The sequence below is a fragment of the Diospyros lotus genome, chromosome 3 (genome assembly GCF_014633365.1).
Source record: "Diospyros lotus cultivar Yz01 chromosome 3, ASM1463336v1, whole genome shotgun sequence".
NCBI lineage: Eukaryota > Viridiplantae > Streptophyta > Magnoliopsida > Ericales > Ebenaceae > Diospyros > Diospyros lotus.
In genome coordinates, this window is record NC_068340.1 from 30,454,748 (window position 1) to 30,481,948 (window position 27,201).

Sequence of the window (27,201 nt, forward strand, 5' to 3'; positions counted from 1 at the left end):
AGCAAACAATTGTAGAAAAATTCCAGCGAGCGCGCGAGCAAAAACCTGGAAGATTTTGGAGAAAAATCAAGATTAAATCAGGTTTAATCAACAATTTAAATTACCAGGTATGTAGAACAGCTAGTAATTAATATTCTGTACGGTCAGAATTTCTTTTAGGGCTCAATTTTATTAATTTTGACAAATAATTAGGATATAGCAGTTTATATAATTTTTACTGCTTTTGGACTAAATAAGTCTAAGGATATCTCTGTTAAGGCAAGTTCTTTGCACCCACCTTGTCGATTCTTTCGTTATCAAATTATTTGACCTCCCTTCGTTTGATTCGGTTGTTAATAAATTATTGAATTTTTAAACGGTGTGTTTTAAAAATTTAATTTATTAACCGGGTCTCGAGAGTTTTATTTATTGATTTTCTACGGGGTTTGTACCACCCCCAAATCTATGGGAATGATGTCGTACTCACCCGGGGCTAGGTTCTTAGTTGTTGGGTATTATTATTGGATTTTTGGTTATTTATTGGCTAGAGCAGTTGTGTAGTGGGGGCAGGGATTGGATGTTCGGTGTAGGTGTGACTGTCATACGGTCTGTCTTAGGCCGTCAGATGGTCCCTTCTAGTCACTGACTGCTGACCGGTGCCAGGTACTGCCGACTAGCTCTACCGTTATGTGATTATAGCATGCATGTTTATATTTTATTCTTGTACATGGTTTGGTGTGCACATGGGTGCGGGCTGCATGTTGGGATTATCATGATTTGACTATGCTTGGTCACGGACATTCTAGTTGGCTAGGTTGCATCCAGCACGGGCATATGCATCGCGTGTGATTTACTATGTGGGCGGAGCATGGCCTTATGCCTGGATGTATGGGCGCCTTGTATCACGTTGATGCTCATTACGCCATTGCATTTTATGTGCATTGCATGGATACTGGTAGTATTTAGTTCTCGGACGGGAGTACCGTTCCGAGGGAGCCTTTGGCTCGGCTGTCGGGAGTACCGGCAGGGATACGGGTGACGGGAGTACCAACCCGGGACAGTGCGCACAGACTTATGGAGATATATGTTGCCTTCCAAGGCAACGGCAGGTTGGTATGGGACTTGGGTGCCAGGTGTCTTATGTGGGCCCCAAGAATCGGTATGTGTTTTTATTACGCGACACTATTATTTAGTTGCGTCACATGGCTTGTGTGTACATGTGGATTTGTATTTGGGGTGATCTCTTCTTCGATTCTTGTTATAGCCTTCTTTTTCATATAAACTTGCTGAGTCTTGCGACTCACCTTGCTTTCCATCATTCCAGATAAGGGTAAAGCGAAGGCTGAGGGCGAGGATCGTACCACCTAGCAGCTAACCGTGTTGGTAAGGTGTACAGTTAGCTGCCCCCATCATCTCTGATGTCTTGATAGAGTTGCTGTCTTTTATTTTGACTGTGCCAGGTTGTCACTTGCATCTCCTATTGTCGGCACAGGGTCTGTATGTATTTTTATATACTCCATGACCGCTGTTTCAGCATGGTACTTGTGGGCATGCTCGTTTACTGTTTTTGCTTCTGCTGTCGTATTGTCTATGTATGCATGCCTGGGTATATTTGTCTTGTCTATTTTTCTCTCATCTACGTAAGCATTTTCGTTCGAATAGACCGGGTAGTTGGGATATCCGGGCGGGGGTGCTTACAATTGAATAACTTGAAAAAATCCCATGCCCAAAAAAAGAAAAAAAAAAATAACCATTTTAATAAAAAAAATCGGGCTTTGTGGGCCCGGGTTTTGTGGGGCCATGAAACTTGATTTTTTTAATAAAAATGAATTTTTTGATCTTTTTTTGGGGGGGCATGGGATTTTTCAAAGTTACCCAATAAAAAATAATGTATTTTTATATTTTTTTACTTGATTAAATTTATAATTCACAAGAAATAACAATAGAATGATAATAAAACACAACCAATACATGATTAAGTGTTCTAACTACTAACAACATTGGATTAAATTGATGTAATGATTATAAAATTTATCCAAATATAAAAATATAATTTTTAAACACTAATTTATTTTTGAAACTATTGAATAACTTGGAAAAATCTCATGGTCAAGAAAAGAAAAAAAAAGATAAAAATAACCATTTTAATAAAAAAATCAGGCTTTGTGGGGCCGCAAAATCAAGCTCGGGCTTTGTGGGGCCACAAAACTTGATTTTTCAATAAAAATAGATTTTTTGATTTTTTTTTTTTGGGCCATGGGATTTTTCAAAGTTACCCAATAAAAAATGAGTATTTTTACATTTTTTTGCTTAATTGAATTTATAATTCACAATAAACAACAATGGGATGATAATAAAACACAACCAATACATGATTAAGTGTTCTAACTACTAACAATATTGAATTAAATTGATATATTGATTATAAAATTTACCCAAAAATACAAATATAATTTTTAAACAATAATTTATTTTTGGTATTATTGGATAACTTAGAAAAATTCCATAGCTAAGAAAAGAAAAAAAAATATCAAAATAACCATTTTAATAAAGAAAATCGGGCTTTGGGGGCCACAAAACCTGGCCCGGGTTTTGTGGGGCCATGAAAACTGATTTTTTAATAAAAATGAATTTTTTGATTTTTTTTTTTTTGGCCATGGGACATTTCAAAGTTACCCAATAAAAAATAATATATTTTTACCTTTTTTGACTTGATTAAATTTATAATTCACAAGAATAACAATGAAATGATAATAAAACACAACCAATACATGATTAAGTGTTCTAACTACTAACAACATTGGATTAAATTGATGTAATGATTATAAAATTTATCCAAACATAAAAGTATAATTTTTAGACAATAATTTATTTTTGGGACTATTGAATAACTTGAAAAAATCTCATGGCCAAGAAAAGAAAAAAAAGGATAAAAATAACCATTTTAATAAAAAAAATCGGTCTTTGTGGGGCCACAAAACCTGGCCCGGGTTTTGTAGGGCCATGAAACCTGATTTTTTTTTAATAAGAATGGATTTTTTGATCTTTCTTGTTTTTTTTGGGCCATGGGATTTTTCAAAATTACCCAATAAAGAATAATGTATTTTTACATTTTTTGACTTGATTAAATTTATAATTCACAAGAAATAACAATGGAATGATAATAAAACACAACCAATACATGATTAAGTGTTCTAACTACTAACAACATTGGATTAAATTCATGTAATGATTATAAAATTTAACCAAAAATAAAAGTATAATTTTAAAACAATAATTTATTTTTGGGACCATTGAATAATTTGGAAAAATCTCATGGCCAAGAAAAGAAAAAAAAAGAATAAAAATAACCATTTTAATAAAAAAATCAGGCTTTATGGGGCCACAAAACCCGGCCCGAGCTTGTGGGGCCACAAAACCCGGCCCGGGTTTTGTGGGCCCGAGTTTTGTGGCGCCATGAAACCTAATTTTTTTAAAAAAATGGATTTTTTTGATTTTTTTTTTTATGGGACATGGGGTTTTTCAAAATTACCCAATAAAAAATGATGTATTTTTACATTTTTTCGCTTATGTGAATTAATAATTCACAATACACAACAATGGAATGCTAATAAAACACAACTAATACATGATTAAGTGTTCTAACTACTAACAATATTGGATTAAATTGATATAATGATTATAAAATTTACAAAAAAATACAAGTATAATTTTTAAACAATAAATTATTTTTGGTACTATTGGATAAGTTGGAAAAATCCCATTGCCAAGAAAAGAAAAAAAAAATATCAAAATAACCATTTTAATAAAAAAAATCGGGCTTTATGGGCCATGAAACTTGATTTTTTAATAAAAATGGATTTTTTGATTTTTTTTTTTTTTTGCCATGGGACATTTCAAAGTTACTCAATAAAAAATAATGGATTTTTACATTTTTTTTACTTGATTAAATTTATAATTCATAAGAAATAACAATGAAATGATAATAAAATACAACCAATACATGATTAAGTGTTCTAATTACTAATAATATTGGATTAAATTGATATAATGATTATAAAATTTATCTATAAATAAAAGTATAATTTTTAAACAATAATTTATTTTTGGGACTATTGAATAACTTGGAAAAATCTCATGGTCAAGAAAAAAGAAAAAAAAGGATAAAAATAACCATTTTAATAAAAAAAAATCTGGCTTTGTAGGGCCACAAAACCCAACCCGGGTTTTGTGGGGCCATGAAACCTGATTTTTTAATAAAAATTGATTTTTTGATCTTTTTTTTTTTTTAGGCCATGGAATTTTTCAAATTTACCCAATAAAGAATATTGTATTTTTACATTTTTTGAGTTGATTAAATTTATAATTCACAAGAAATAACAATGGAATGATAATAAAACACAACCAATACATGATTAAGTGTTCTAACTACAAACAACATTGGATTAAATTCATGTAATGATTATAAAATTTATCCAACAATAAAAGTATAATTTTTAAACAAAAATTTATTTTTGGGGCTATTGAATAACTTAGAAAAATCCCATAGCCAAGAAAGAAAACAAATCAATAAAAATAACAATTTTAATAAATAAAATCGAGTTTTGTGGGGCCACAAAACTTGGCCCGGGTTTTGTGGGGCCATGAAACCTGATTTTTTAATAAAAATGAATTTTTTGATTTTTTTTTTTTTTGTCCATGGCATATTCAAAGTTACCCAATAAAAAATAATTTTTTTTACCTTTTTTGATTTGATTAAATTTATAATCCACAAGAAATAACAATGGAATTATAATAAAACACAACAAATACATGATTAAGTGTTCTAACTACTAACAATATTAGATTAAATTGATGTAATGATTATAAAATTTATCCAAAAATAAAAATATAATTTTTAAACAATAATTTATTTTTGGGACTATTGAATAACTTGGAAAAATCCAATAGCCAAGAAAAAGAAAAAAAATGATAAAAATAATCATTTTAATAAAAAAATCGGGCTTTGTGAGGCCACAAAACTCAGCCTGGGTTTTGTTGGGCCATGAAACCTAATTTTTTAATAAAAATGGATTTTTTAATCTTTTTTTTTTGGGGGGGGGCATGGGATTTTTCAAAGTTACTCAATAAAGAATAATGTATTTTTACATTTTTTGACTTGATTAAATTTATAATTCACAAGAAATAACAATAGAATGATAATAAAATACAACCAATCCATGATTAAGTGTTCTAACTACTAACAACATTGGATTAAATTGATGTAATGATTATCAAATTTATCCAAAAATAAAAGTATAATTTTTAAACAAAAATTTATTTTTGAGGCTATTGAATAACTTGAAAAAATCACATGGCCAAGAAAGGAAAAAAAATAAAAATAACCCTTTTAATAAAAAAATCTGGCTTTATGGGGCCACAAAACCTGGCCCGGGTTTTGTGGGTCCATGAAACCTGATTTTTTAATAAAAATGGATTTTTTGATTTTTTTTTTTTTTTTTGCCATGGGATATTTCAAAGTTACCCAATAAAGAATAATGTATTTTTACATTTTTTGACTTGATTAAATTTATAATTCAGAAGAAATCACAATGGAATGATAATAAAACACAACCAATACATGATTAAGTATTCTAACTACTAACAACATTGGATTAAATTGATGTAATAATTATAAAATTTATCCAAAAATAAAAGTATAATTTTTAAACACTAATTTATTTTTGGAACTATTGAATAATTTGAAAAAATCTCGTGGCCAAGAAAAAAAAAGTATAAAAATAACCATTTTAATAAAAAAAATCAGGTTTTGTGGGGCCGCAAAACCCGACCCAAGCTTTGTGGGGCCACAAAACCTGATTTTTTAATAAAAATAGATTTTTTGATTTTTTTTTTTTTGGGCCATGGGATTCTTCAAAGTTACCCAATAAGAAATCATGTATTTTTACCTTTTTTGACTTAATTAAATTTATAATTCACAAGAAATAACAATGGAATGATAATAAAACACAACCAATACATGATTAAGTGTTCTAACTACTAACAATATTGGATTAAATTGATGTAATGATTATAAAATTTATCCAAAAATAAAAGTATAATTTTTAAACAAAAATTTATTTTTTGGGCTATTGAATAACTTGAAAAAATCCCATGGCCAAAAAAGAAAAATAAGGGATGAAAATAACCATTTTAATAAAAAAATCGAGTTTAGTGGGGCCACAAAACTCGGCCCGGGTTTTGTGGGCCTAGGTTTTGTGGGGCCATGAAACCTAATTTTTTAATAAAAATAGATTTTTTGATCCTTTTTTTTTTTTTTTTGCCATGGGATATTTCAAAGTTATCCAATAAAGAATAATGTATTTTTACTTTTTTTGACTTGATTAAATTTATAATTCACAAGAAATAACAATGGAATGATAATAAAACACAACCAATACATGATTAAGTGTTCTAACTACTAACAACATTGGATTAAATTGATGTAATGATTATAAAATTTATCTAAATTTAAAAATATAATTTTTAAACACTAATTTATTTTTGGGACTATTGAATAACTTGGAAAAATCTCATGGTCAAGAAAAGAAAAAAAAAGATAAAAATAACCATTTTAATAAAAAAAAATCAGGCTTTGTGGGGCCGCAAAATCAGGCTCGGGCTTTGTGGGGCCACAAAACTTGATTTTTTAATAAAAATAGATTTTTTGATTTTTTTTTTTTTGAGCCATGGGATTTTTCAAAGTTACCCAATAAAAAATGAGTATTTTTACATTTTTTTGCTTAATTAAATTTATAATTCACAATAAACAACAATGGGATGATAATAAAACACAACCAATACATGATTAAGTGTTCTAACTACTAACAATATTGAATTAAATTGATATATTGATTATAAAATTTACCCAAAAATACAAGTATAATTTTTAAACAATAATTTATTTTTGGTATTATTGGATAACTTGGAAAAATTCCATAGCTAAGAAAAGAAAAAAAAATATCAAAATAACCATTTTAATAAAGAAAATCGGGCTTTGTGGGCCAAAAAACCTGGCCCGGGTTTTGTGGGGCCATGAAATCTGATTTTTTAATAAAATTGAATTTTTTGATTTTTTTTTTTGGCCATGGGACATTTCAAAGTTACCCAATAAAAAATAATATATTTTTACCTTTTTTGACTTGATTAAATTTATAATTCACAAAAATAACAATGGAATGATAATAAAACACAACCAATACATGATGAAGTGTTCTAACTACTAACAACATTGGATTAAATTGATGTAATGATTATAAAATTTATCCAAACATAAAAGTATAATTTTTAGATAATAATTTATTTTTGGGACTATTGAATAACTTGAAAAAATCTCATGGCCAAGAAAAGAAAAAAAAGGATAAAAATAACCATTTTAATAAAAAAAATCGGTCTTTGTGGGGCCACAAAACCTGGCCCGGGTTTTGTAGGGCCATGAAACCTGATCTTTTTTTAATAAAAATGGATTTTTTGATCTTTTTTGTTTTTTTTGGGCCATGGGATTTTTCAAAATTATCCAATAAAGAATAATGTATTTTTACATTTTTTGACTTGATTAAATTTATAATTCACAAAATAACACAACCAATACATGATTAAGTGTTCTAACTACAAACAACATTGGATTAAATTCATGTAATGATTATAAAATTTAACCAAAAATAAAAGTATAATTTTAAAACAATAATTTATTTTTGGGACCATTGAATAATTTGGAAAAATCTCATGGCCAAGAAAAGAAAAAAAAAGAATAAAAATAACCATTTTAATAAAAAAATCAGGCTTTATGGGGCCACAAAACCCGGCCCGGGCTTTGTGGGGCCACAAAACCCGGCCCGGGTTTTGTGGGCCCGAGTTTTGTGGCGCCATGAAACCTAATTTTTTAAAAAAAATGGATTTTTTTGATTTTTTCTTTTTTGGGGACATGGGGTTTTTCAAAGTTACCCAATAAAAAATGATGTATTTTTACATTTTTTCGCTTATGTGAATTAATAATTCACAATACACAACAATGGAATGCTAATAAAACACAACTAATACATGATTAAGTGTTCTAACTACTAACAATATTGGATTAAATTGATATAATGATTATAAAATTTACAAAATAATACAAGTATAATTTTTAAACAATAAATATATTTTTGGTACTATTGGATAGGTTGGAAAAATCCCATTGCCAAGAAAAGATAAAAAATATCAAAATAACCATTTTAATAAAGAAAATCGGGCTTTATGGGCCATGAAACTTGATTTTTTAATAAAAATGGATTTTTTGATTTTTTTTTTTTTTTTTTTTTTTGCCATGGGACATTTCAAAGTTACTCAATAAAAAATAATGTATTTTTACATTTTTTTACTTGATTAAATTTATAGTTCATAAGAAATAACAATGGAATGATAATAAAATACAACCAATACATGATTAAGTGTTCTAATTACTAATAATATTGGATTAAATTGATATAATGATTATAAAATTTATCTATAAATAAAAGTATAATTTTTAAACAATAATTTATTTTTGGGACTATTGAATAACTTGGAAAAACTCATGGCCAAGAAAAAAAAAAAAGGAGAAAAATAACCATTTTAATAAAAAAAAATCTGGCTTTGTGGGGCCACAAAACCTAGCCCGGGTTTTGTGGGGCCATGAAACCTGATTTTTTAATAAAAATTGATTTTTTGATTTTTTTTTTTTTTAGGCCATGGGATTTTTCAAATTTACCCAATAAAGAATATTGTATTTTTACATTTTTTGAGTTGATTAAATTTATAATTCACAAGAAATAACAATGGAATGATAATAAAACACAACCAATACATGATTAAGTGTTCTAACTACAAACAACATTGGATTAAATTCATGTAATGATTATAAAATTTATCCAACAATAAAAGTATAATTTTTAAACAAAAATTTATTTTTGGGGCTATTGAATAACTTAGAAAAATCCCATAGCCAAGAAAGAAAACAAATCAATAAAAATAACAATTTTAATAAATAAAATCGAGTTTTGTGGGGCCACAAAACTTGGCCCGGGTTTTGTGGGGCCTTGAAACCTGATTTTTTAATAAAAAAGAATTTTTTGATTCTTTTTTTTTTTTTGTCCATGGCATATTCAAAGTTACCCAATAAAAAATAAAAATAACAATGGAATTATAATAAAACACAACAAATACATGATTAAGTGTTCTAACTACTAACAATATTGGATTAAATTGATGTAATGATTATAAAATTTATCCAAAAATAAAAATATAATTTTTAAACAATAATTTATTTTTGGGACTATTGAATAACTTGGAAAAATCCAATAGCCAAGAAAAGAAAAAAATGGATAAAAATAACCATTTTAATAAAAAAATCGGGCTTTGTGAGGCCACAAAACTCAGCCTGGGTTTTGTTGGGCCATGAAACCTAATTTTTTAATAAAAATAGATTTTTTGATCTTTTTTTTTGGGGGGGGCGGCATGGGATTTTTCAAAGTTACTCAATAAAGAATAATGTATTTTTATATTTTTTGACTTGATTAAATTTATAATTCACAAGAAATAACAATGGAATGATAATAAAATACAACCAATCCATAATTAAGTGTTCTAACTACTAACAACATTGGATTAAATTGATGTAATGATTATCAAATTTATCCAAAAATAAAAGTATAATTTTTAAACAAAAATTTATTTTTGGGGCTATTGAATAACTTGAAAAAATCACATGGCCAAGAAAGGAAAAAAAAAAAGGATAAAAAAAACCATTTTAATAAAAAAATCGGGCTTTATGGGGCCACAAAACCTGGCCCGGGTTTTGTGGGTCCATGAAACCTGATTTTTTAATAAAAATAGATTTTTTGATTTTTTTTTTTTTTTTGCCATGGGATATTTCAAAGTTACCCAATAAAGAATAATGTATTTTTATATTTTTTGAGTTGATTAAATTTATAATTCACAAGAAATCACAATGGAATGATAATAAAACACAACAAATACGTGATTAAGTATTCTAACTACTAACAACATTGGGTTAAATTGATGTAATGATTATAAAATTTATCCAAAAATAAAAGTATAATTTTTAAACACTAATTTATTTTTGGAACTATTGAATAATTTGGAAAAATCTCGTGGCCAAGAAAAAAAAAAGGTTAAAAATAACCATTTTAATAAAAAAATCAGGTTTTGTGGGGCCGCAAAACCCGACCCAAGCTTTGTGGGGCCACAAAACCTGATTTTTTAATAAAAATAGATTTTTTGATTTTTTTTTTTGGGCCATGGGATTATTCAAAGTTACCCAATAAGAAATCATGTATTTTTACCTTTTTTGACTTAATTAAATTTATAATTCACAATAAACAACAATGGGATGATAATAAAACACAACCAATACATGATTAAGTGTTCTAACTACTAACAATATTGAATTAAATTGATATATTGATTATAAAATTTACCCAAAAATACAAGTATAATTTTTAAACAATAATTTATTTTTGGTATTATTGGATAACTTGGAAAAATTCCATAGCTAAGAAAAGAAAAAAAATATCAAAATAACCATTTTAATAAAGAAAATCGGGCTTTGTGGGCCACAAAACCTGGCCCGGGTTTTGTGGGGCCATGAAACCTGATTTTTTTAATAAAAATGGATTTTGTGATGTTTTTTGTTTTTTTTTTTGGCCATGGGATTTTTCAAAGTTACCCAATAAAGAATAATACATTTTTACATTTTTTGACTTCATTAAATTTATAATTCACAAGAAATAACAATGGCATGATAATAAAACACAACCAATACATGATTAAGTGTTCTAACTACTAACAACATTAGATTAAATTCATGTAATGATTATAAAATTTATCAAAAAATAAAATTATAATTTTTAAACAATAATTTATTTTTGGGACCATTGAATAATTTGGAAAAATCCCATGGCCAAGAAAAGAAAAAAAGGATAAAAATAACCATTTTAATAAAAAAAAATCAGGCTTTATGGTGCCACAAAACCCGGCCCGGGCTTTGTGGGGCCACAAAATCCAGCCCGGGATTTGTGGGGCCATGAAACCTAATTTTTTAATAAAAATGGATTTTTTGATTTTTTTTTTTTTTGGGACATGGGGTTTTTCAAAGTTATCCAATAAAAAAATGATGTATTTTTATATTTTTTTGCTTAATTGAATTTATAATTCACAATACACAACAATGAGATGATAATAAAACACAACTAATACATGATTAAGTGTTCTAACTACTAATAATATTGGATTAAATTGATATAATGATTATAAAATTTACCCAAAAATACAAGTATAATTTTTAAACAATAATTTATTTTTGGTACTATTGGATAACTTGGAAAAATCCCATTGCCAAGAAAAGAAAAAAAAATCAAAATAACCATTTTAATAAAGAAAATCGAGCTTTGTGGGGCCAAGAAACTTGATTTTTTAATAAAAATGGATTTTTTCATCTTTTTTTTTTTTTTTTGGCCATGAGACATTTCAAAGTTACTCAATAAAAAATAATGTATTTTTACATTTTTTGACTTGATTAAATTTATAATTCATAAGAAATAACGATGGAATGATAATAAAACACAACCAATGCATGATTAAGTGTTCTAACTACTAACAACAGTGGATTAAATTGATGTAATGATTATCAAATTTATCCAAAAATAAAAGTATAATTTTTAAACAATAATTTATTTTTGGGACTATTGAATAACTTTGAAAAATCTCATGGCCAAGAAAAGAAAAAAAAAGGATCAAAATAACCATTTTAATAAAAAAAAATCTGTCTTTGTGGAGCCACAAAACCCAGCCCGGGTTTTGTGGGGCCATAAAACCTGATTTTTTAATAAAAATTGATTTTTTGATTTTTTTTTTGGGCCATGGAATTTTTCAAAGTTACCCAATAAAGAATAATGCATTTTTACATTTTTTGACTTGATTAAATTTATAATTCACAAGAAATAACAATTGAATGATAATAAAACACAACCAATACATGATTAAGTGTTCTAACTACAAACAACATTGGATTAAATTCATGTAATGATTATAAAATTTATCCAACAATAAAAGTATAATTTTTAAACAAAAATTTATTTTTGGGGCTATTGAATAACTTGGAAAAATCCCATAGCCAAGAAAGAAAACAAATGGATAAAAATAAAGATTTTAATAAAAAAAATCGGGCTTTATGGGGCCATAAAACCTGGCCCGAGTTTTGTGGGGCCATGAAACCTGATTTTTTAATAAAAATGAATTTTTCGATTTTTTTTTTTTGGGTCATGGGATATTTCAAAGTTACCCAATAAAAAATAATGTATTTTTACCTTTTTTGAGTTGATTAAATTTATAATTCACAAGAAATAACAATGGAATGATAATAAAACACAACCAATACATAATTAAGTGTTCTAACTACTAACAACATTGGATTAAATTCATGTAATGATTATAAAATTTATCCAAAAATAAAAGTATAATTTTTAAACAATAATTTATTTTTGGGACCATTGAATAACTTGGAAAAATCTCGTGACCAAGAAAAGAAAAAAAATGATAAAAATAACCATTTTAATAAAAAAATCGGGCTTTGTGGGGCCACAAAACTCGTCTCGGGTTTTGTTGGGCCATGAAACCTGATTTTTTAATAAAAATGGATTTTTGGATTATTTTTTTTCGGGCCATGGGATTTTTCAAAATTACCCAATAAAGAATAATGTATTTTTACCTTTTTTGACTCGATTAAATTTATAATTCACACGAAATAACAATGGAATGATAATAAAACACAACCAATACATGATTAAGTGTTCTAACTACTAACAACATTGAATTAAATTGATGTAATGATTATAAAATTTATCCAAAAATAAAAGTATAATTTTTAGACAAAAATTTATTTTTGGGGCTATTGAATAACTTGAAAAAATCCCATGGCCAAGAAAGAAAAAAAAAGAATAAAAATAACCATTTTAATAAAAAAAATTGAGCTTTGTAGGGCCACAAAACTGGGCCCGGGTTTTGTGGGCCTGGGTTTTGTGGCGCCATGAAACCTGATTTTTTAATAAAAATGGATTTTTTGATCTTTTTTTTTTTTTTGCAATGGTTATTTCAAAGTTATCCAATAAAGAATAATGTATTTTTACTTTTTTGACGTGATTAAATTTATAATTCACAAGAAATAATTATGGAATGATAATAAAACACAACTAAATACATGATTAAGTGTTCTAACTACTAACAACATTGGATTAAATTGATATAATGATTATAAAATTTATCCAAAAATAAAAGTATAATTTTTAAAAAATAATTTATTTTTGGGACTATTGAATAACTTGGAAAAATCCCATGGCCAAGAAAAGAAAAAAAAAGATAAATATAACTATTTTAATAAAAAAAAAATCGGGTTTTGTGGGGCCATGAAACCTGATTTTTTAATAAAAATGAATTTGTTGATTTTTTTTGGGGGGGGCCATGGGATTTTTCAAAGTTACCCAATAAAGAATAATGTATTTTTACATTTGTTGACTTGATGAAATTTATAATTCACAAGAAATAACAATGAAATGATAATAAAACACAACCAATACATGATTAAGTGTTCTAACTACTAACAACATTTGATTAAATTGATGTAATAATTATAAAATTTACCCAAAAATACAAGTATAAATTTTAAACAATAATTTATTTTTGGAACAATTGGATAACTTGGAAAAATCCCATAGCCGAGAAAAGGAAAAAAAAAAGTATCAAAAAATGCATTTTAATAAAAGAAATCGAGCTTTGTGGGGCCCTAAAACTTGATTTTTTAATAAAAATGGATTTTTTGATTTTTTTTTTTTGTTGGCCATGGGAGTTTTTAAAGTTATCCAATAAAAAATGATGTCTTTTTGCATTTTTTGGCTTGATTGAATTTATAATTCACAATAAACAATAATGGAATGATAATAAAACATACACAACGAATACATATTTAAGTGTTCTAACTACTAACAACATTGGATTAAATTGATGTAATGAGTATAAAATTTATCCAAAAATATTAGTATTATTTTTAAACATTAATTTATTTTTGGGACTGTTGCATAACTTGAAAAAATTCCATAGCCAAGAAAAAAAAAAGATCAAAAAAACCATTTTAATAAAAGAAATCAGGCTTTGTGGGGCCACAAAGCCTGGTCCAGGTTTTGTAGGGCTACAAAACCTAATTTTTTAATAAAATGGATTTTTGATCTTTTTTTTTTTTTTGGTCAATGGGATTTTTCAAAGTTACCCAATAAAAAATTATGTATTTTTATATTTTTGGCTTAATTGAATTTATAATTCACAATAAACAACAATGAAATGATAATAAAACACAACAAATATATGATTAAGTGTATGTTTATTTAATAATAATGGAGTGATAATAAAAATCCCATGGCCAAGAAAAAAAAAAAAGATCAAAAAAATTATTTTAGTAATAATTGAATAACAATTTTTTAATTATTTGATAGTACATATATTTTTCAATTATTTTTGTTTAATCCATTTTATTTATTGCATATATAATATTATTGCATATATATATATTTAATAATAAAAAAATGATGGGAATGAACCGAGCGTGGGTTCGAGACTCAACTAGTTATTAAATTTTTTAAAAAATAATTATTATTAAAAATAATAGTATTTATTTGAAAATAATAATAATTTAATAGTTGAAAATTTATTATTATAATTAAGATTTGTATTTATTATTACAATTGAAAAATAATATAAGAATCATTGAATAACAATTTTTTAGTTATTTATTTAATAATACATATATATTTAAAATTTTCAATTATTATTATTTAATTAATTTTATTTATATGTAACAATACATATATATTTAATAATAAAAAAGAGATGGGGGACTCACTGTGGGTTCAAAATTCACCTAGTTATTAAATTATTAAAAAATAAGAATTCATATTGAGAAATAATAATAATATTTTAATAGTTAAAAATTTATTATTATAATTATGAGGGGTTTCTCGGGTTTTCCTCTGGAGTAAAATAGAAATTCAACTCTTTTGTTTGTTTTGTATTGAGGGTAGTTTGGTAATATATTGTCTTTATTTTTATTCTTAATTTTTAATTAAAGTGAGGAGTTGAAAAGTCAAAGGTCGAGGTGAAAAGTGGTAAAGTAGCTATTTTTTGCAACTATTTGTTTGTAGGGGACTAAAAACGTTTTTTTTGTAAAAAGAGGCTAAAAACGAATTTTCTATTTGTGAAGAAGTTATTTTTTGCAATTTTCACAAATATAAATGCATTTATCAAGCGATTTGTAGTACCTTGACACAAATGTTTGAGAGAATATTTTTGATAAACAAGTCCCTAGCTTTTTTTAATTATTTTATTTTTCACATTATCATAAAACTTCTAAATAATAATTTTATTTTGTTCAATTCTCAAGTTGACATTGCTATTGCATAAATTTTAAGAACTACACAATTAATGTGTAAGCAAAATTTCAAAATTCTTATTTGAGGACAATGTTGCCATTAGTAGGAGAAGTTCGATCGTGGTATTTTGACACCTTATTCATTCAAAATTTTGATATTTTAACACATTTTTCATTCAAAATTTTTCAAGAAAAGTTTGGAATAGCAACTCAATGATTGATCATACAAAAGAACAAGTGTGAATTTGTGTTGCAACACACTTTGAGAAAAGACGAGGTCAACGACATGGTTTGGAATAATGAATTTGTAATTTGTAATTTGAGTTTTACAAATTATTTATCACCCGTCTCCTATTAAGTGTGCTTTTTCACAAAGATTGTTACAAAATTAAATTCCACCTATGTACTTGTTGTCATGTTAAAGCCTTCAAATGCAACAAGATGGTGAGAAAATATTAGAAGCACACGAGGATCAAATTCCTATCAAGTAGTTTAAGTTAGACCGTGAAAATGTAACAATTGATGAAAGATGGAAGGGAGTTGGGGGAAAAGCAAAATTTTGATATTTTGACACCTTCTCCTATGTACTTGTTATCCATAAATGCACTTAAAAGGGTGGTCTAACTAACAAAGTCATTAAGGTGGAAGGACTGGTGGGGCAAAAGGAAACTAAATTGTTTGAATGTGAACTGTGATTTTTATAGTCATACAAATAAACTTCATCTTTCTCTGTAACCGGGCAAGCGACCCGTCACAAGCCCGGACATCACCGGCTCATTAGGTAAGTCAGGTCAAACAGGGCCAACAAGGTTGGGCTCACAGGCTGCCTTCGCGCCCCCCATGCCCGAGCTAGGCTAACCTGCCCATTTAACAATCTTAATTGGGATGGATCCATTAGACAAATTTACTATCTTAATCCTAAGGTAAGAAAATGTGTCAGGAACTTAAGATTAATAAAACAAAGGATAAATTACACTTAAAGGCATATATCCCAGTAGTTCTTCTTCTAATGGCAGTTCTCCCAAACGATTTTCAACTGCCAAGTGAATTGGTAAAGCATGGCCAGTACAGAAGGAACACTAGGTGCACTGGGTTTTCTAAACTTTTTATTAAGCTTTAAGATAGTTCTATTTTATTTAGTAATAATAATTACTTTAATTATTGTAAAGGAAATGTCAGTACAGTCCGGATGCAAACACAGCCCTTCACTTCTTACCGTCCCGTCAAGTCTCAGCCAACCCAACCTACCCAACAAGAAGCAAACCCATTCGCGGACACTCACTCACGCACACGTAATAATAATACATAATATAATAATATAATACCGCTACATTTTTATACTTGTCCAACGGTATTTTGACACGGATGGTAGCAGGTGAGGCCATTAATCTTGCATCTCAATAACAGTAGTCATATTGTTTATTGATAGTAAACATCTGATTAGGAAAAAATAAGGAAAGTATATGTTGATCACCTGGTAATGACATGACCATATTGCTTTGGTTAAAAAGGAAAGAAAAACCCTTGTCTTTTTATTTATGGTTAAGTTAGTTTCAAAGTCCGTAATCACTCCAAGTTGGCATTCCTTTACGAAGAAGAAATAACCAACACAGTTTAACAACTGCAATTATATAATTACATGAATATTGTTTTGTCAGTTGAAGTGGTTCTCGAGTACTAATGAATTTGCATCACAAATAATGTAAAATGCAAAGGTTTTCCTCATTTAAGTTTCCCTTTTGAAGTAGATGATTTTTGGCGAATTTATAGGGTTTTTAAGGGATTTAATTACATATTTCATACAGTATTACGCTTTGCTTATAATAGTTTCCTCACTTGACAAGAGGAAGACATACCGTTCCCCTGTTTCTAAATGCCTTTTCAATTCACCTTGGTCTTTGATAACTTTTTATATGAAATGAAAGGAAAGTGACATGTGTTGACGAAAACACTAATGTTCGATTTTTTTTAGTTGCTCCGTTCCTTTAGGCACATGTTCAAATTTAATATTCAATTTTTTTTAGTATATGTTAAGACTGTTTTGTTAGTTTAAAAATGTTTCAGCCTCAATCTGGAAAGGAAATCAATGAGATACTAGATTAAACTTAAATCAATGACATGACTAAATTTAACTTTTTTTGTAAATGCTAGATTGTTGTACATTCTCCCAGTTGGAAGATGCGGATTTGGATTGATACAATGACATTCAAAGTTGTGATAGAGAGAGAGTATTTACAATAATGTGTAGATAAATGACCTATTTTGATAAACTAAATTAAAGAATGACCCATTTTGCAGATGTACTAATATAATTACGTTTTGTGGTAATTCTTTAATCTTATTTATGTTTAGGCACAATTATGAGTTTATTTTGCAATGGTAAATAGTTCGAAATAGGCATAACAATGGTTATTATTGTTTTGATGCCTAAAGCAATTGGTAAATAGTCATGTTTAAGCATGACGATGGTTAATATTATGATGTTTTGTGGTAATCAACATGCATATGACGTGGTTTTGTTATGTTTATAAAATAAAATATATAAGTTTTGTAGATAGGTTGATATGTTTGTGGTATCATATTTTCAAAGGATATTCTGTCGAAAAATTAAAAATTTCTTACATTGATGTCAATTTACATTTTCAAATGATACTCTCTCATTACATGGGTTTTGAATTAAGCAAATTTTTTAGTGACCCAAAATGTAATTCAATACCTCTTGCTTGGTTTTTGTTCATTCATTGAGATAGCGATTAAATTATAAGTAGTTTATGTCATTTTGTTTGTAATTAAAGGAGTCTGTGATTGAAAATGGTGTTGTGGTAATTAGTACATTGTTGGATTTCAATGTGCATATGACATGATTTGATTATGATTATGAAATATATAAGTTTTGTAAACATGTTGATATATTTGTTGCATCATATTTTTAGAGGATACTCTGTCAAATTTTGGATAGAGTATTCACATTTTGACAATTTTTATTTCACTAAAGTCATGACATTAAAAATGATCAAACAATTTTCAGCTTAATACATGTTTATATTCTTTGTTTGATTATTTTGTGTTTAAAAATTATATACATTGTTTTCACACAAGTGATATAAGGCGAGTTTAGTGCTTGATTATTTTGCATTCAAATTCAATGTTTGATTTTTTTTAGTTGCACTGTGTCTTCAAACACGGGTTATCCCTAGGGAATGCCCGTGCCTAAAGGCACGACGTAAATAATATTATGACTAAATTTTGAATAAAAATAAAAATTAAAATAATTGTATAACGTTGTATAATAAAAAATAAAAAAAGTTAAATTAAAAAAAATGCTCTATAATCTAAACAAATTAAATTAAAAGTTGATGCTATTGTTGCCAATCAAATTATAATTTCTACTGTTACAAATAGAAACTAAAATTAAAATGCACACCAATTAGTACTACTGCTGCCAATAAATTATAATTACATAAGAAAAATAAACATTATATTGTTATTCACCAAAAGAGTGGGTTAAAATTTTACAAAAAGTGGGTTAAAATTTGTAAGTTTTACAAAAAGTAGGTTAAAGTTTTACAAAATATGTATGCTTTACAAAAAATGTGTCAATAACTGTCCTCAAACATGTGTTTGCATGAACTTTCTCCTCATTACTTTCCAAAAAGTCTTCGTATCAACTTGTATGTATCCCCAATGAGGAACATGCACAATAATCTGGTAATTTGTGAAACAAAAAAATATAGATTAGTACATTTATTGTAAATATACATATCAAAATATACATGAAATTAAAATTAAAATCAAAACCTAGTATGAATAATTATCAGTTGGAAAGTCCATGGCAATCGCCGCCCGTTGCTGGCCGCCATGGCCGTGGCCATCAATGGAGGAAACTTGATTCGGGGTCGAAGAACTTTGTTTTCTTGACCTTAAGTGGTTGGGAACCCTTGTGTTCCCCAACTCCCATGGGTCAGGAACTCTTGGTTAGGGAATACGTTTTTTTTATGTTATTTTAATTAAAATTTTTTTGATTATAATAAAATAAAAAATAGAATTAATAAAATAAAAAAATAACACAAATAAATGACTTTTTTTTTAATAACCAATTTCGATTTAAAATCGCCTTTCATCACCATTAAAGAAAGAAGTTTTTATTTCTTTTGAAATTAAATCATTTATGACTTACACGATTGTTTTTTTTTTTATTTAAAAAATTTCAAATGTTATATAATCCATAATTTTTTTAAAAATTGATATTTAGAATACTTAATATTAGATTCCAAACTGAAAATTTAAAAACATTTTAAACGTGAGCATCTGTGCATAATGTAGTGTAGTTCATAATGTTTTAATTGCTTCTAAACATTATGTATATACATATAAGTTTGCTACTGTGCATACACATACACATTAGTTTACTCATAAACTTTACTCATAAACTGTTTAATGTTTATGTATGTACATAATCAATTAATGTTAATTAAAAATTTTAAAAAATTGCCACCCATGGAGCACCTTTTGATGTCCATATACATACACAACATCTTTTGCTACGTACACATACATAAATTAAATTTTTAATTAACAATAGAGTATCTTTTGATAGAAATGCTCATTCAAGTGACAGTAAAATCTTGATAGAAACCATTTAATAGAAATACATTTGATAGAAATGCTCCCATCTCACTTCATTTGACAGAAACACTCAAATAAAGAGAGAAACGCTCATTAATTAAAAATTTGACAGAAACACTATATATATGCATTTCTATTAATCTATATGGATTAAACATTATCTGCAAATGGATTAAACATTAAGGGTGCGTTTGATAGAGTTAGAAAATGAGGGTGAAATTTCAATTCCATGGAATTCCAATTCTCACCCCAATTCCTAGAAATTTCAATTATTTGATTTCAAGGAAAATATTCATTTTTTGAACTAAAATGGAATTCGAATTCCATGAAATTGAAAAGTTGTTTGATAGAATTTCTTGAAATTTAGATGAAAAATGAATTCCACCCTCATTTTTCATGATTATCAAACGCACCCTAAGATCTTGCATTAAAAATTATGTGAAAGAAATCTTTGCAGAAATGAGTGAAAAGAAGGAAACAATTAAAAAATGAAGTGAAATGGGAATCAATAGGAAAGAAATCTTGTATTAAATATTAATGCAAATGGAGTTCATTTGAGATGAGAGCGTTTTTGTCAAATGGATTAAACATTAAGATCTTGCATAAATATTAAACATTAGATTCCAAACGTAACTCGAATGAGCAGCAAACACACAAAATATATTTGTAAACATAAAATATAAACAGGAAACATTATATTGCTTCTGTGTATACATAAACATTAAACAAAGAACAACAAATAGAAATGTATACATAGATTTGCAAACATTAGATTCCAAACTGAAAACATTAAACATTTGACAACTTCCTTCACAATCTAATAATGAGCAACAAACACAAAATATATTTAAACAACGAACACCATCATTTATGGCGTACATTACATACATACACAGAAATACATACACATATATGTGGCGTTAGCAGGGGCGACAGGGACGGCGAGGCGAGCTGCACTGTGGCCGGGTGACAACGACGGCAGGTGTGAGCGACTGCAGGGGCAACGAGGGCGATGGCACACGTGTACAAAAAATTAATAATTTTAAAATATCAAATATCAAATGTACAAAAAATACACTAAATTAAATACACATAATTAACACATACACTAAATGAAATACACTAAATCAAATGTACATAATGAATAATCAAATACACATAATTAACACATACACTAAATGAAATACACTAAGTTAATAAACGAAACTAAATTAAATTAACACTAAATTAATTTACACTAAACTAAATTAAATTAACACTAAATGAATTTACACTAAACTAAATTAACACACTAAATTAACACACACACACACACACACACGTGTATATCTATATAATACACTAAATTAATACAATAACATTTTAAAATATCAAATGTACACAAAACATAAAACACTATAAAAAATACACAAAATAATAGGATAGAAATAATGAAATGTACATAAATTAACACACATATTTGTTTACATAAACTAAACTAAATTAAATTAACACTAAATTAATTTACACTAAACTAACACTAAATTAAATTAAATTAACACTAAATGAATTTACACTAAACTAAATTAACACACATAATCAAATATACATTAACACACACACACACACGTGTAATACACTAAATTAAAACATAAAACAGTAAACTAAACTAAATAAAACAGTAAATCTATATAATACACTAAATTAATAATTTTAAAATATTAAATGTACACAAAACATAAAACAGTAAATTAACGCGCACACACGTGTATATCTATATAATACACTAAATTAAACATAAAACACTATAAAAAATACACAAAATAATAGGATAGAAATAATGAAATGTACATAAATTAACACACATATTTGTTTACATAAACTAAACTAAATTAAATTAACACTAAATTAATTTACACTAAACTAACACTAAATTAAATTAAATTAAATTAACACTAAATTAACACACATAATCAAATATACATTAACACTCACACAGTAAACTAAACTAAATAAACTAAATAAAACAGTAAATCTATATAATACACTAAATTAAATTAACACACACAAACACGTGTAATACACTAAATTAAAACATAAAAGAGTAAACTAAACTAAATAAAATACACACATAATCAAATACACACATAAACTAAACTAAATTAAATTAACACTAAACTAAATTAAATTAACACTAAATTAAAATGAAGACCTGGAAGTGAACACCAAATACAGAAATCTATATATATATATAGAGAGAGAGAGGACCCTGGAAGTGGGCGGCGATGCAGGGACGCGGCGGCGACGATGGCGTGGGTGGGCTACGCGGAGGCTGAGGGAGAGAGACAATGGTTAAGTCAGAGAAAGAGAGAGGGAGAGAGAGAGGCGGTGTGGGCGAGGGGCGGCGACGGCCGCGGGTGAGAGAGAGAAAGAGAGAGGGAGAGAGAGATGCAGTGTGGGCGTGGGCAACAATGGCGGGCGAGTGGGAAACAGAGAGGGAGATAGAGAGGCAGAGAGGGAAACAGAGAGAGAGAGGCATGATGGGATGCTTTTGGGTGGGCGGCCGCGCGCCGGGGGGGGCGTGGATCTCAACCGTTGAAGCAGAGTGTGTGCGTGTGAGCTGTGAGAATGAGCTGTGAGGATGAACTGTGCGTGTGAGCTGTGAACTGGTTTTGGGGGGAAAAATATCAAAACTCAGCCATTGATGGAAAATCAGAACTCATCTCAACCATTCAAAAATGTCCCCCTCACATTTGTCTCTCAATTTCAAAAACCTTCTTGCTTTATTATATAGATTAGAGCATCTCCAATGGAGAGTGGCATATGGGGTGCCATTTCCATAACCGCCAAAATGGCACCTTAGATTAAAAATTAACCACTCCAATGGGGGTGGGATATGGGGTTGTAAAATGGCAACAACCCTCTTGAGGTGCCATTTTTGCAATCTCTGGAGAGAGAAAAATGAAGAGATGCAAACTCCAACTGCCATTTCTAATTGGTCTATTTCAATTTTTATTATAAAATATTGATTATTTGAATTTAAAATATTAATGATACCACTATTTTGGCACTTGCCATCGGAGCAGATTTATTTTTTAGAAGTGCTATAACACTATTCAAAGTTGTAAATAAGTAATTTAGCAGTCCAAAATGGCACTCCCCTTGGAGATGCTCTTATAATAGCAGTGGCAGGGAAGAGTGAGTCATTTCAGCCGGAGATTTCGATTGCTTTAACGTCCGGCTTCTTCACCTTCTCCTTGGGAACGGTGACGGTGAGAACTCCGTTCTCCATGGAGGCCTTCACCTGATCCATCTTCGCGTTTTCCGGCAGCCGGAACCGCCGAAGGAACTTGCCGCTGCTCCGCTCCACGCGGTGCCAGGTCTCATTCTTCTCCTCCTTCTCCACGTTTCTCTCTCCGCTGATCTGCAGGACCCTGTCGTCTTCGATCTCGACCTTCACTTCCTCCTTCTTCAGCCCGGGAAGATCTGCTTTGAACACGTGTGCTTCCGGGGTTTCCTTCCAGTCCACGCGGGTGCTCACGAACGCCGAATCTTCCCGAGAAATTTGGGAGAATGGAGAATCCTTGAAGGGATCCCAAACGTCCAGGGAGGAAGGACGGTGGCCGAAGAAGCTTGGGATCAGCGACATCTCAAGAGAGATTTGATTTGGCGAGAATCGGAATGAGATTGGGGAAGACTGAGTTTGTATGCTAAGAAAATTGCTGGAGAAATTGGTTTGCCTGGATCTGGATGGAGAGGGAGGGAGGGAGTTGTTGGGTATTTAAACTAAGCAGATGTTGAGTATTCCAGACCCTCCAGAACTGTCTGGGCTTGTCTTTAAGCGTCATCTGACTGTGGCAGAGAGGACTCTTCTAGCGCATTGGAGAATGTTGATTTATTCCCCTGTTTCATTTTACACTTGGATCCAAACACAAGCCCACGCGGCCCAAATGAGAAAAGGCGGTCCACAATTCAAAATCCCAGAGATCCATCTCCCTCCCTCCTAATAATTTGCTCAAATTTAACTCTATTTAATCCCACTCCTCCGTCTGAGTCTAGATCTCTTGTCCTTATTTTCTGTTCTCTTAGTTGTTTCCCTAATAACATGCTCTTTTTCACCTTCGAACTCCTTCACTCAGGGGCAGCGCCAAAAATTGAGACAACATGTTCATTTCATTCAAGGAGTCTTCTCTCTCACCAATGGTGGCGGGTGTGCTCATAACCACAGTCGGGAATGGCAATGCCTCTTGTTTTGTCACTCAACCAATAGCGCTAGAGCAAGGGATTTCTTTCAACAACGGATCACTTGTCTCTCTACTGACAAGCTTTCCGGTATCATTCTTCCAACATCGACACTTGTGGCGGCGGCATCCTCCTCATAGTGACAACTTCAAACATACGGCATGGAACATCTTACTATTATATCTCGTCTCCACATCGATATTGGCAACAAACTCTTGTCGAACTCAAGCTTGCACTGTAACAAATTGGATTGGATTCAAACTCTAGTTCTAATATCTCACAAATCAACTACAAACCCATATCATACAAAATTGCCCGAACTATCCAAGTCAAACTCACACCCAACACAAACGCAAAATAAGCCAAACAAATTCTTGCCAAATCACCCTAAAATCGCCCATCAAATTCACCCACAAATCACTCAATACACCCAAATTACTAATTTTGAACTTTGGAACAAAACACCAAAAACAACCAAAGTCAAACCTTTCTCTGGATGGGTTAAACTTGCGCAAGCCAAATCATGGGAACATTGTTGTTGGCAAAGATATCTCCTTACTGCGCAACAACAAAACATTGTAACGACAGTTAGTGATCTAATCTCGTCTTCTCGACTCGATCCGCAATCTCTCTTTCCTTCTTCAACGATCTGGGGATTCTATTTACCTTCTTCAATAGGCCAGCAAGACAACGAGAAGAGGTGGCAATAGGCAGCAACACCAACTCCTCCTCTGCAAAGACAATGAAAATGAGCTGTAGAGGTTCAGGCAATACCCTTTCTTTTCCGGCAATGATCAGTTCTCAGGAATTTGCTTCTTTTTCTTCCCCAACGATGATAAATCCCTTGTGTTGGTTGGCAATGTGATGAGTAGCGACAATTGGCTTCATGGTGGGCGACAACAACGAAGGTCCAACAAAACTATAGCGCTCACAAACACTCAATAACTCTCCCTTTCTTTTGTAATTTTCCCACACCAAACAAAGATTTCTGATAAATCGCAATCACAGAACTCTTGTTACGATCGAATTGCACAAACAAAGACATAATACAAAAATCATCAAGAACATAACAACGCAAAAAATTTAATGGGGTTCAACTTAACATTTTACGTCCACGATTCATCATAAAAAGATAATCTATTAATCAAACCAAATAAACATACCTTACGGCTCCAAATAATTAGTCACTCCACACATTAAAACTTTAATTACCAAGGTATAAAATACATAGTATACAATCATAATAATCTAAATATATTATTTTACATATTATTGATAGTGGTTTATCGATACCTAAACTAAGACTTGAATATTTATAGCTATCATTTGATAAAGATTGTGTAAGACACATTTCCTCTATTAAATTAATTTTATAAGATAAAATAAACAAATCTCTATCAAGTTAGAATTTGAGGAGTTATTTCAACAATTCCCCTCTCAAGTCAAATTCCTAAACATACCTAACAACTTTAACACATAACACAAATCATGGGGCAAAAACAATGCAGGCCCAAACAAGTCTGGTCACACATTCCTAAACAAGTTGACTATAAATCTTTGGTGCATCCATTCATCAAGCTCTCCAACTAGTATCTTCAGGCAACGACTTGCTCTTTAACAGCTACTTGCATCCTCCTTTCAACTGTACCTTCTCTTAACAATAGCAATTGGGACGACATCAACCTCGTGGCGAAAGCAAAAGAACCAATCTTCTACTTCAAGGTGAAAGTAGCACTTGACAACTTGCTCCCTTCACCTACAAACTCCTTCACATAGGGGTCGAACATTCATGCCAAAAAGTATGATAACATGTTGATTTCATTTAAGGAGTTTTCTCTCTCACCAATAGCGACAGGAGTGCTCACAGCGGCAGCCAAGAATGGCAACACCTCTCGTTACTCAATCAACTGTTGGAGCAAGGGACTTCTTCTAACAATGATTCACTTCTCTCTCTACTGAGAAGCTTTCCAACATCAACAATGGTGTAGGCAGCATCATCCTTGTAGCGACAACTTCAAACACATGGTAGGGAACATCTCGCAGCATCTCATGTTCACATTAGTGTTGGCAACTCACACTACAATATATTCGAATCAAACCCAAATCATACAAAATTAACAACAAACCCAAATCATACAAAAATTACCCAAACCAAAACTAACCCAACTCAAATTCAAACCCAACACAAATGCAAAATTTTCCAAACAAATCCCCACCAAATTGCCCCAAAATTTCCCAACAAAATTCACCCAGAAATCATTCACTGCACCCAAATTACTACGTTGAACTTTGAACAAAACAACAAAAAGTTACACATTCCTTTGTGTGGGTCAAACTTGTGCAACCCAAATCATGGCAGCATTGTCGTCGGCTAGGGCATCTCCTCACTAGTAGCAGGGAAGCAATGCAACTGCAGTTGGCAATCTGATCTCGGCTTCTCAACTTGTCGGCAGTCTCTCTTTCCTTCTTTAACAATCTGGGGACAGCCTCAGTTGGCGGCGGTTTGGATTTCACAATGAACCAGCGACAACTCCGACTATTCTCTTCAAACAGCAACGATGGATTTGGCCTCTCTCCAGCGACTACTCATCTTCTCTTGGGCGATTGACCACTGTTCACCTTCTTCAATAAGCCGACGACGCAACGGCAAAAAGTGGCAACAGGCAGTGGCGTTGACTCCTTCTCCCTCTGGAAGACAATCGACAACGAGGCTGTGTGGCAACGGTTCAGGTTGACCCTTTTCTTTCCACCGGTGATTAGTACTCAGGAGTTTACTTTTTGTCTTCTTCCTCAACGGTGATGATACCTTGTGGTGGCTAACAGTGCGACGGTCGGCGACAACAGCTGGGTAGCTACAACGAGGGTCCACTAAAACTACAATGCTC

General features: G+C 30.1%; 1 protein-coding gene across 1 annotated transcript; it reads right to left on the reverse strand.

Moving 5' to 3' along the window:
- Positions 1 to 23,121: 23,121 nt before the first annotated feature.
- LOC127796562 (class I heat shock protein) lies at positions 23,122 to 23,840 on the reverse strand. The gene has a single exon (XM_052328746.1). The coding sequence runs from the start codon at positions 23,721 to 23,723 to the stop codon at positions 23,283 to 23,285; it is 441 nt and encodes a 146-aa protein (XP_052184706.1). The 5' UTR covers positions 23,724 to 23,840; the 3' UTR covers positions 23,122 to 23,282.
- Positions 23,841 to 27,201: the final 3,361 nt, after the last annotated feature.